This window comes from Doryrhamphus excisus, linkage group LG3 (assembly GCF_037039965.1).
Source record: "Doryrhamphus excisus strain RoL-2023G ecotype Guam linkage group LG3, RoL_Dexc_Guam_v1.1, whole genome shotgun sequence".
NCBI classification, from domain to species: domain Eukaryota; kingdom Metazoa; phylum Chordata; class Actinopteri; order Syngnathiformes; family Syngnathidae; genus Doryrhamphus; species Doryrhamphus excisus.
In genome coordinates this window covers 20,970,623-20,982,783 of record NC_136359.1, presented here as the reverse complement: position 1 = coordinate 20,982,783, position 12,161 = coordinate 20,970,623, and the positions used below count along the sequence as shown (strand labels likewise).

The 12,161-nt window shown below is 39.8% G+C and overlaps 3 protein-coding genes across 4 annotated transcripts; all 3 read right to left on the bottom strand.

Annotated features, from left to right (window-relative positions):
- Positions 1 to 79: 79 nt before the first annotated feature.
- ctu1 (cytosolic thiouridylase subunit 1 homolog (S. pombe)) lies at positions 80 to 4,269 on the bottom strand. The gene is made up of 3 exons (XM_058070405.2): positions 4,045 to 4,269; positions 2,252 to 2,752; positions 80 to 1,098 (listed from the first exon to the last, which is right to left on the bottom strand). The coding sequence occupies exons 2-3, from the start codon at positions 2,745 to 2,747 to the stop codon at positions 563 to 565; spliced, it is 1,032 nt and encodes a 343-aa protein (XP_057926388.1). The 5' UTR covers positions 2,748 to 2,752; positions 4,045 to 4,269; the 3' UTR covers positions 80 to 562.
- Positions 4,270 to 4,419: 150 nt separating this feature from the next.
- On the bottom strand, positions 4,420 to 8,506 carry crybb2 (crystallin, beta B2). 2 transcript variants are annotated; one of them, XM_058071792.2, is made up of 6 exons: positions 8,428 to 8,503; positions 6,301 to 6,388; positions 6,065 to 6,183; positions 5,053 to 5,185; positions 4,838 to 4,980; positions 4,420 to 4,745 (listed from the first exon to the last, which is right to left on the bottom strand). In XM_058071792.2, exons 2-6 carry the CDS (start codon positions 6,361 to 6,363, stop codon positions 4,577 to 4,579), a joined length of 627 nt encoding a protein of 208 aa, XP_057927775.1. In that variant the 5' UTR covers positions 6,364 to 6,388; positions 8,428 to 8,503; the 3' UTR covers positions 4,420 to 4,576. The 2 variants fall into 2 exon arrangements, with proteins under 2 accessions (XP_057927775.1, XP_078645989.1); XM_078789863.1 differs by having other exon boundaries at positions 4,838 to 5,185; positions 8,428 to 8,506.
- Positions 8,507 to 9,949: 1,443 nt separating this feature from the next.
- On the bottom strand, positions 9,950 to 11,885 carry LOC131128084 (beta-crystallin B3). Its single transcript, XM_058070646.2, has 6 exons — positions 11,747 to 11,885; positions 11,514 to 11,604; positions 10,906 to 11,024; positions 10,641 to 10,824; positions 10,426 to 10,568; positions 9,950 to 10,355 (listed from the first exon to the last, which is right to left on the bottom strand). The coding sequence occupies exons 2-6, from the start codon at positions 11,586 to 11,588 to the stop codon at positions 10,100 to 10,102; spliced, it is 777 nt and encodes a 258-aa protein (XP_057926629.2). The 5' UTR covers positions 11,589 to 11,604; positions 11,747 to 11,885; the 3' UTR covers positions 9,950 to 10,099.
- Between the last annotated feature and the right edge of the window lie 276 nt (positions 11,886 to 12,161).

Here is a 12,161-nt window from a genome sequence, read left to right as displayed (position 1 = left end):
ACTCAGTATGGTTAAAAAAGAACATTAAAAATAACTCCAGATAGGGTTTCTTTCATAAAAGATTGGATTTATTGAATTATAGTTTGAAAAAAAAATATTTGAAAACCAATTGTACTCACTGCTACAATGTGTACTGCAAATGCAAAAATATTTGTGGCATAGTTCAAATGGCAATAACTTAAAATTGGTTTATTTCATAAAATACTGGATTTATTGAATTATAGTTTTTTAAAAAAGCAGCAAAGGCAAATGAAGAAATAGGCTGTTTCTCAATGCACGCAAATCCATTTCATATTTTCAGTATATTTCATTAAAAAGTAAAGCAAAATGAAGCGCTGTCAGTACTATGATGTTGCACTCATCATACCCCACATGGTGAGTGTGCAGGCATGGACCCTGACCACCCAAAATCATAGCCATCTTGGCTGCAAAAAGAGAAAGCAGATAAATATTGTGTACATAGTGTACATGAAGTGTGGAAGTGCACAATTTGAAACAACCATAATCATTTACTACATCAAATTGTTTCAATGAAAGAATATCAAGTTTAATTACTCATTTATCAAATGTCAACCACTTTTAACTTTCTCTCCTCCTTCTCAGTAAGAGGCTGATTGGAGACAATCTTCTCATGCAAACGGTGGTGTTTTCCAATGCCCAGCTTCGGCAAGCCTCTGTTCAGGCCCTCCAGAAGCACACATGACTTACACAACGTTTGACTGGAGATATAGCCACACTTGATGCAGGTCCCCTGCACGGGCATCTTCACCCCCTCTCGTATGGAGAGGTTCTCCCCTGAATGGATGATATCAATGATGGAGCTGGGCCTTATGCTCTCCAGATCTTTTAAAAAGGTTCTCGCGTAGCCACGATAAGCATTGGGAGAGTAGATGCACTCTGTGGAAAAGTAGTCCAACTTCTTGAAATAGGCATACATCACGATCTCCTTTTCGTATGCATATTTGAGAGGTTTGCAGCGTGGTACGACGCCATCGCCTTCGCTGGATGTGGAGATAGCAGTGCAACGCCGCAGACGGGCTATGTCACCTCGCAAGACGTTCATCAGTACCGTTTCCGCTATATCATCAGCATTATGACCTGCAGCAAAACACACGGTGAAAAAACAATTACTTTTGTCATTAAAAAAAATGCAAATTAGTACACCCCTAATTGACAGATTGCTTTGTTCCTCATTCAAATCATGAAAAATTATTGTATTGTGATCACAGTACCAACCTTCGTGGACCGCTTTTCATCAATTCTCTGATGGCAACACCAGGTCTCTTAGTTATTGTATAAAAAAAAAAAAAACCTAATCCAATGGATTTCATTAGACCAGGGGTCTCAAACTCATGGCCCGCGGGCCAAATGCGGCCCGTGAGACGCTAGTTTGAGGCCCCCACCTTGATACCAAAGTTTAATGTTGAAATGACAGCTTAAAGCTGTGTGCACACCGGACATAACATGATTTTGCCCCGCCCATACTGTTACCCTACCCTGTTACCCCGCCCTGTTTTGCTTTGGATTAGCAATGAAGCTAAAGGCTTATGACGCTGGGTACAAATAAATGCAGGAAATGATGTGGAATAAAACGGAAAATACACGTCAAGATAAAGCATCTCATCAAACATGTTGTTAAAGTTACGACGCTGCTCCCAGATGGAACCGAGTACGATGCTAACTTGCTAATTGGGTAAAATTATTAAGTTTCATTAATGTTCATGTTAAAGGTTAAATAACTGTTAATACTGTACATTTGAATCTGAAAAAAATAATTTCTCTACCAACTGTATGTGGTTTCTTACATTTTTCTTATTTGTCATTTTATTATTATTTTACTTATTTATTACTGATTGATTGATTTATTGTCTTTATTCTTAATTTGTTTATTTTTTTATCTTATTTTGTGTATAGAAAAATAAAAATTGAGATAGATATTTGATAGATAAAAGATATTTGAGAACAGTGGAATGTTTTATCAGATATTTTGGTGTGGAAAACCGGAACCAAAGTATTGAAAAAGTGTAGGGTATAGCAGAAGCAAAAGCATTGAAGATTTTTTTTCCAGTTTTTAATCAATGCGTTTTGGGTTTTTTTTTGAAAACTTGATGCGGCCCGGCTTCACCCAGAACCTAGCTCCGGTGGCCCCCAGGTAAATTGAGTTTGAGACCCCTGCATTAGACTGTGTTAATTAGAAGTTAATCTAATGTTGTGCTTGCTGGGTGTTCACGTAGATACAGTTGGGAGTTACCTGTGCAGATCCTGTCCACTTTCAGCATGACAGCTCCTCTATCTAGCGCCTGCCGTCTGAACACGCCACAGAAGGTGCAGTTATTTTTCAGTCCCACTTGCTTCACGATGGCATCCATTGTCCATCCGTAGAGCTCCTCATATGACACAATTTTCAAAGGCAGTTCATACTGCTGCTGGTTCCTCTTCACCGTCTCCAAAGAGTCATCTCGATAACCAGTGATACCCTCATCCACAGAGAGAAGCATCAGCTCCAGACCATAGCTGTACCGCTCATTGAGGAGCTTCATCACATGTGCAAGCACCGTGGAGTCTTTTCCACCTGAAGCAGCAATGCCAACGGTCTCGCCATGTTTGAATAGGTTTGCTGCCACAATGGTCTGATGCACCTCCTCCTCAAAAGCCCAGAAGAAGCACTCCTTACATATAGAGTGGCCTGTTTTTGGACGTTTTAGCACAGCTCGATTCACAGTGCATGTGCTGCACAGGACAGGCATATTTGCTGTTGGAGAAAAGATGATTATTCATTGGATGCAATACTCAAAACATCTTTACACTCGTGACCATCTGACACCCCTCATTTGTAAGATTTTTGTCAATACATTCATTTACCAAATTTGTGGCAGTCTGCTACCTGTTTGCCCTCTCTCATAAACACATAATGGGACTATTTATGGCCGGTGCTTGCCGTTACAACTCTGTATAGTAGGTAGAGTAGGCATCGTAACTCTGCTTCTTAACACACCACATTCTCACATGGTCAAGACATAGGAGGAAATATCAAGGTTGCCAACTTAGTCGCCACAATTAGCGGAAATTCAGACTCCTATAGATTATAGATTTTTTGTTTTCAAAAAGCAACTACCGTTAAATCCAGCAACTTTTGGAGGCAGAAACATGAAAGCACATATTGCTCTTCTCAACCAGCAGCTAAAAGCGCTGTGTTCCACCCATTAAGAAGCAGCACAGGTGGCTCCATCTTGCTTGTGATATTTCTAAACACAAAAAATTACAAAATAAAAAAAACCACAAAAAAAACCCTTAAACTGTATTAAAGAAAGCAGGAAGTGAACAAATGGAACAGTTACTGATTGCAAAAGTACCAGATGGAGGGGTAGGATTTAATAAGCTTTGCTTCTTCCTACTCCTTTTGGACATGTGGAACTGTGAACTGATTATGTGATGCACTTAATTGTATTGTGATGCATGTTCTAATGAAATAAAACCATTACCATAACTTTTTGTCTCCCAAGCGTCCATAAAAACGACATGCATGTATCATTGCCCATTATGCAAATTACAATATAATCATGATATCATCATGTAGCATCCTTGCCACAAATAGACCATATGAAAAAGACAAGTTCAACACATACTGTATTTGATCCCGACTTCTCCAAATTCTAAAGTTTGCCAGGCATTTTATTTGCATTTGTTCCTGCTCAAGCAGCATTGACGGGATAACTGCATTATAATTTTGTTTCATGCCGTTTGCGTGTTTTGCATCATTTCTGTCTATGAAGCCTTTGAACGTGGTCGCGCATTCGGCCACCATAATAGCCCAATATGGGCTAAAAACTATAAAACTATAAACTACACAATCTCTCCTGAATTATACAATAAAGGTCATGTAAATAAACTATTTCCGAGTGAATGCTAGACAATACGTCCGTTCATAATACCCTAATGATCACGATTTGTACTTAGGGGAGATGTTTTTAATTAAATCAAAAACATCTTGCTAGCAACAACAGCCTAACGGCGAAAGTGTCGTTTGAAGAAAAGTTTACATACCGAATGCGTGATGTCAAACGTTGAAGATGAACGACAGAAAATACTAAAAAGAAAATAATAAAATATTAGAGTTAAAATATGTATTTAATCTAAACAATATCTTAGAAAAGTGCTACATTTGTAGTCGCATGCTATGTCGCTGTGGCTTCATCTCTTCTTCGGCTACAAATAGGAAGTGACGTCTGCAAATTTCCCCACTGAGGGACGAATAAAGGCATATCATTCATAATAGCGCTCCCTGTCGGTGCCGCCGGGAAAGACCCAAACTCACCGTTGAAAAACATGACAATGTACAGTATTTAGACATTAAATTTCATTTTCAGTGGTACAACAATTACATTCTCTTACAGAACAGACTCACATGGCTTGGAGACATGTAAGCAAGAAAGATTTATTTAATTGCTTTAAGGATATCACGTCTGCAACAGTTGCAATATGTTGGCCTATTGCTGCAGATTGCAACTAATGAGGGAAAACTGGATGAGAGTGAGTCGGCAGGGGTTGAGTATCATACTAGGAAAGAATCACAAGCTTAGTTGACAGGGTGAAAAGCACCCCTCTGATGCCACTGCATGTCTCTGATGCGCCGAACTGACTGGATCTGCGGGATCTGGGCCCCGAACTCCATGTTGTCCTTATATTCACCCTTTTCAAACAGGTATTGGTAGCCTCTGTAGCCTGGGTACTGATAGCCCACCCAGCTGGTGTGTCAGAGGCACCGAGAAGGGAAATAGATCAGGATTAGTCATGAATCTATGAGGTAGGACTCATTGAATCGACAGGATGGACTCACGTGCCACTCTGAACCCGAACGGAAGAAACTCTTTCTTGGTAACCATGTGCATGGAAGCTTGGGACGTCATCATCAATGATTTCTATCTTCTTTCCTGCAAAGCTGGGATTTTCGTAAAGGACAATCTTGTGCTCCTGGCTGTCCTGGGGATGGACACAAAGCACAAATACAGTGACAGAATTCTTCGTTTTTGTGTTAAAAGTCTGCTTTCTCACCACTTTAATCGGTCGAAATGCAACAATGGTGTCACTGCGCCTGCTGTTGGTCCAGGAATCCCAGCGAGGATACTCCCCCTTCTCAAACACATACTGCTCGCCCTTGCAGTCTGCCTGCTCGTATCCCACCCATCTGAGATCAAGATTAAGAGGAGATGCATGGGTTGGAGTTGGTGTAGAAAATATAACAAATATTTAAACACCCTTGTGCTAAGAAGCACAAAACATCCACATCTTAGCTTTGTATTATACCTGAATATCAAAATAATATTGTTCCAGCCACAATAAAACTCCCAATCTCAATTCAGTTTATTTAACTTGTAATTTTTGATTAATATGAACTTTTTGCAGATTTGTGTAACCTACTCAAAATAATTAACTTGTAGTTAATTAAAAAGTACAAAAATATTAAACACAAATAAATCAAACTAAGAATCAATTCAGAATAAATCCATTGCATCAGATAGATTTGTACTGTGTAGTTTACACATGCACATGCTTCTTCCTATGGAAAGAGTTAAGAAAAAAAAATTTAATTAAAAACTAAAATTAAAGAATGGAGGATGCATGGCAGAGAGAATGCGAAAAAGAAAGCTATTTCTCTTTTCACCCCAAAATTAAAAAATATATATCTAATATCAACTGCAAATATTTAAGCACTAATATACTCAAATGTTTGAGTTTATAAACTCAAAAAAAAATGTGGCAACTGATTGCCTTACTTTTTTTGAGTTCTGCTAACTTATTGGGGTTTTTATTGGTTTTGGCCGTTGTAAATGTAACTAATAAATCTGTATTCCGATTACTTTTTCAAGGTGGCAACAAGCGTTTAGGGTGTAAACCACAACTTTGAATCACTTCCATGCTCACTTTTCCTTTTAATTTTTAAAAGATGTACCCCGCCTCTCACTCAAAGTCAGCTGAGATAGACTCCAGCATACCTGTGACCCAATAGTGAGGACAAGCGGCATAAAAAATGGATTTTAGAATTAGCCTAAAAAGCCACACTCACGGTCCACAAAGCACCAATATGGAGCCCACTTTCTCCACGCCTGCTTCCTCGAGGTTGTTGCAGGGACCAGTCAGCTCATGGCAGCGTCCCTGGAAGTTTTCCTGCTCATAGATAACCAGCTGTGTGGAAACAGACCAAAAGCACACATAATCTTGAATTTATTTTTTTGAAATTGTTGTTTGAAATTGTTCTCAATTGTAAGAAAGTTCATCTTTGATAAAGAAAAAAAATGTCACCTTGAGTGCACTGGAGCCTGGCTGCTGCTGCTTGGATGCAGGGTTCTGGTGGTCTGTGGCCATAATAAATAAATAGGCAAAGATGAAACTGAAAAGAAACATGAAATATTTGATTACTGCAGGATGACACATTGAAAACATGAGTTTATATAACTATTATATTGATGAAACATAATATTATGTTACATTACCTTCACATTGCACAAAGGCATCCATGTCATGTTAAAAAAACAGTGAAAAAAATTCTCCCACCATTCAGTGTGGAAGTGGTATTTTTAAACTTTCTTAAGTTTAAAAAAAATTAATTGGAGGCTAAACAATAGCTTGCTAGCATGCTATGTTTAAAGCTGTAGCCATTTCTTATGTTCCTGCAGCAATCCCATCGCCTGCACATTAGCAATGTGGTGTAAACAAAGAATAATAGGATTGTACAGGTGACTATAGAGGTGTTATTCATGTCTACAGGACACTAATAATGTAAAAAAAACATATTTAGAAACTCATAAACAGGTTTACTATACTCTAAAAATACAAATACACAAAAAATATTAAAACATTCATGTGTCTGATTTAGGATCAATTAACCGCCATTAACGAGCAATGACTGCATAAGGTATACAGTGGACACATACATTTGCAATTCTACGTGCACAGCCCTGCTTTGGCGCAGATTTTTCATCCAAAGTTTTCTGCCAAAACATCTCATTCACCATAAGTCCATAAGAATTTATACATACTTCATACCACAGATAAATTCTGAATTTCAAATTTCTCTTCATCTATCTATCCATTTATAAAATGTACAGCACACACATGTATGTACCACTGTTTGAAAGCCAATCATTTGTACATGTTTAGATGTCTTTGAATGCATCATAGTTGTGTGTCAAAAAGAGACATTTTTATGGGTGTATCAAATAATCACGGCTTTTCACAGTGGTCCCAGAAAGTAACCCTGGGTAAAAGCATGGATCTACTATATATAAATACTGTAAAGAGAATGTATTTGAACAAAATATTAAAAACTAAAACAAATATTTGTCAAAAAAAAAGAAAAAATAGCGTGATGAGAACTTTTATTTTTTATTTTTTTGTAGTATTGATACAACATCCCAGCTACTCTAGTATCAATAATCAATTGATTTATCTCAATCAGGAGTATCAGGGGACTGTTTATGGCCCACGGTTTGTTTTTATTGGCAAGAGACACCAATAGCTTAATATTTTGTGAAAATTAAAAAATACTAATACAGCAAACTAGTAGATAATCTGATTTCAGATCAACATTTGCAATAAAAGTAACAATGTAATTTAACTGATTGATGTAATCCAAGCCCTAAATATGCCTCACACACTTAAAATATACATTTAAAATATAAAATGTATAGGTGCAAGGCGGCACGGCGGTCGAGTGGTTAGCGCGCAGACCTCACAGATAGGAGACCAGGGTTCAATTCCACCCTCTGTGTGGAGTTTGCATGTTCTCCCCGTGCATGCGTGGGTTTTCTCCGGGTACTCCGGTTTCCTCCCACATTCCAAAAACATGCTAGGTTAATTAGCGACTCCAAATTGTCCATAGGTACGAATGTGAGTGTGAATGGTTGTTTGTCTATATGTGCCCTGTGATTGGCTGCCGACCAGTCCAGGGTGTACCCCGCCTCTCGCCCCAAAAAGACAGCTGGGATAGGCTCCAGCACCCCCCGCGACCCTTGTGAGGAAAAGCAGTAGAAAATGAACGAATGAATGTATAGGTACTCACCACTCATGATTGATAATGTAAGATGATCAATAAACAGATGGAATCAGCGTCACACAACTATGGTGCCTTCAAGGAGTGCAAAATCTTAACGCTTGACATAAATACATAATCATGTAAAAATTGTGGGCTTTCTAGGAGTGGTACATGTATGCTGTACATTACATTTTGTTCATTTCAACTGATTTTTTTTAGTCTGATAACAAAATAAAAAATATAAATTAATTTTTCTGTGTTTCTGCTCGAGAGAAACCAGTTTTACCAAGTCATGTTTATATAAAGCCAAACGTTTTGCAACAGCTATTACCAGAAACAAATCAAAACGTTAAAAAAAAAAAATCACATAAAAGTTATAGATGTGAAGTGCTTACCAGTGCCAGTCTGTGCCAGTCTGGTAGCGACGGCGTTGTGCGCTCAATATATACGGAAAACCCAGGGGTGGTAACTCTGCCAACAGTACCCGCTGTGACCATGCCAGCCTGCACAGCGGCCTGCCATAGGCCAGGCAGACTGAAATGAGGGGTCACGGCGTAGCTTCCCTCCCACACACACCCACGCAGTTATTTCATTAGTTGTCACTTTTATCCAGCCTGTCATTGTTCGATATCCCCATGATTCAGCACAAACAGTGCCAAGAGTACCCCCACCCACAATGAGAGAGGGAGTCGAGTGAGCATTCCTGTGTTGGAGCTCAATATATATTTACTTTGTCAAAAGTTATTTTTCATAACTAAATAATGCCAGATTGACTCTGTGTTGTGATTGGCTGGTTATTTTTTGGTGATTTTTCTGATGCTGTTAACCGTTATTTTGCACCTTGTGTCTCAGATGGGTGCTGGAGTTAAGTAGCAAGACATTCATCTACCAATTGCACTACTTCTGCATGCAGTAGTATTGTAGTAGTGTTCTGTATGCAGGACTAAAGAGTGTTTTCAGATGATGGGTGAGCGGACTTGTCAGATACACCCTGGATTGGTCACCTGTCAATCACAAGGTACATACTGTACAGTCAAATATTCAAGTAAGCTAAGCATGGCATGGCTCGGCTTGGGTTGGCCATAATTCATAATTCTTATTCTGTATCCTTAAGGTGGCTTCTTGGAACCAGCCAATCACAACAATAGTTATAAACTTCATTCATTGATTATTATCAATAGGTTATTATTATTGTTTAGTTTCCTTATTTCATTTTCTTTTATTTTTTCATGTAATTTTTTTTACATTGTTTTTCTTTATTGTTGCACAAGCTATATTCTGTTTGTGTATACTCCCATTTGATTATTTTGTATTTTTATTCATTCATTTTCCATAGAGCCCATGCCAACTGACTGTGATCACTTTTATTCCAATACTGTCTTCCCTCGTGCTTCCTTTTCTTTCCTTCATCACCGCATAAAATACCAATCTATCGCTACACAAGCTTTATTTTGTTAAATGACATTTAAAAACAGGAAGTGTATGCAAAACAAAATGTAAACACATGATTTGAACTGTGCAAATTGAATATAGCGACAACTGATTGAAATAAAAATGTACATTGAGCGTCCTTATTCAAGAGCTTAAAAAAATGTCTGATTTCATCCTGTTCTTGGGTTGTAGTTTTTCGGAATGTAGTATTTCTCGCCCCTAAATACCTCTTAATATGCTAGTTTTATGTTTGACTGTATTGTGTGCTGCTGTGATGAAGAAGATGAACGGCAACAGAGAGCCAATGGAAATGTGGAGAATGTGGTGCACTTAGTTTTAATAGAAAGCGTACATTACAATTGACTTGAACTCATCACACATGAACAAAAGACAGTCAAAGAGGAAGAATATAGCGCACAGAAGATGTTTGATTTCTAAGGAGTGTTTAGCTACACTTTGGTTTATTACATAATCAATAAACACCAATTCCATGTCAAATAAGTTTTATTGGCGACTGAAACGTACATGGCACTCCTTTGTGGGCACAAGCGGCATCTGTCATGGTTAGTGAAGGCAGCGGGTCGGCTCTGCATGGAGCAAGGGAGAGGATAAATAGGAAGCTGGTTGGGATTCTGCTCAGCTGGTGCCGGCTTTGGCAGTCGGAGCAGGGGGCACCGGAGCGGGGTCTGGGTCCGGAGCGGGAGCCGGAGCCGGAGCTGGAGTCGGGTCCGCAGCGGAGAAGCAGCCCCTCTTGTGCCACTGCATATCCCGCACACGTCGAACAGACTGGATCTGCGGTACGGGTGCCTCCCAGTCATTCCAGTGCTTGAAATCCCCTTGTTCAAATATAAACTGGCGCCCCCTATATCCGGGGTACATGTATCCGACCCACCTGGTGGAGTGCAGCACATACAAAATGTGATTTACATTTACTGCGATCTGATTGTTCGGGTAGGTCTTACGTTCCGTTAAGAGCTTTGACGCTTGCGACACGATCCTGAAAACCGTGGCCCCACAAACTGGGGACGTCATCATCGATAATCTCCATTTTTTTTCCGGTAAATCCAGGATTCTCAAAGAGGTGCAGCTTATGGTCTGTTCCATCCTATAGATGGGAGAAAGACACTGTGATGCTCAGGTGTTGACATGCAAAAAAAAACAGATCAAGAGTTGATACTTTGGTGGTCAAAGGGTCCTGCGTTGTCTTTTCTTGAGACGGGTTCACTACCACCTTGAGTGGTCTGAGAGACAAAAGGGAGTAGCTGTTCTGACTGTTGGTCCACGTATCCCAGCGAGGGTACTGGCCTTTCTCCAGGATGAATTGTTCCCCCGTGAAGCCATGGCGATCATAACCCACCCAGCTGCCAACAAACACGAAGAGAATGAGCTCCACATATTTCCACACCTTTTTGTCCAATTTGTTTTCATTTTCGATGACTTACGGTCCAGACTCAACGATCACCGAGCCAACTTTCTTGAGGCCCTTGTCTAGTACGTCTTTACATTCTGCCGAAAATTCAGCCTTGCTTCCTTGGAAGTTCTCAAATTCAAAAAGCACCACCTGGACCACAGAGAAAGGTCATGTAATGTTTACAGCCCCCCCCGCGTCCCCTTCGCTCCTCAGACTCAAACCTCCTGGCACTCCCCTGTAAGACCAAGCTCCAAACCTGGGGAGACAGAGCCTTCTCCATCGCTGCCCCCCACCCTCTGGAACTCTTTGCCCCATTCACTCCGTGCTTGCCCTGACCTTCCCACCTTCAAAAAACAACTCAAAACCCACCTCTTTAAATCTGTTTTTAATGTCTAACTTTTTATATCTGACTGCTGTGCCCCGCCCCTCCCCGCTTTTACTCACGTTTTAACTGTGTATTAACCAATCAATGTTGTATTTTGGTGTGTCTTCTATTCTGTTTATTCTGTTTATTCAACTTCATTCTTCTGTAAAGTGTCTTTGAGTATTTTGAAAAGCGCTATACAAATAAAATGTATTATTATTATTATTATAATTACTAAAGTTTACAAAAAGAATACATTCAAGTACTGCTGATACCTTATATGTGGCTCCAGCTCCACCTTGGCTCTTCCCAGCAGCCAGCTGCTCTGGAGCACTTTGTTGGTCTGACATCCTCCCAAACGCTCCTCTATTTTAAACACAAGACGTTAAAATGTCATATTTGCATTTCAATTAAACCTTAAATGCATAGAATTTAACATAAAAGTTGTGAACTTTATGCTTCTCATCAATTCCTATCATTGATCGTGCAACCCGATAAGAGACGTTACCTGGGGTACGCCTGCTAAGAAGTGGTGGCGTCCTTCGTTTTCAGTACCACTTGGTGTTTTGATGGGGTTGAGCCATTTGAGGGCAGGGACAAGGGGGGTATTTATGGTTTATTTCTGACCACAACAGCAGAAAAGGTTGGAGCTGTTGATACAGCAAGTCTGTCACTCACATTGTGTCTGTAACGCTGCTTCTCAATAGGCAGCTGTGTTGGCACGGGGCTGTGCTGCCTGTCCGCCTGTCTGCCAACCAACAGTGTGCAGGCACAGGGGGGGAGAGTGCCAAGAGGATTGCACAAACAGCCTCACTCAGCATAAACACACGAGGATGTGACCGCACTTAACTGGATCATAGTTCCTCCTTAAATTAGACATTTTCTATATTTAGTTTTTGCATATCATTATTGCATAGTATAAA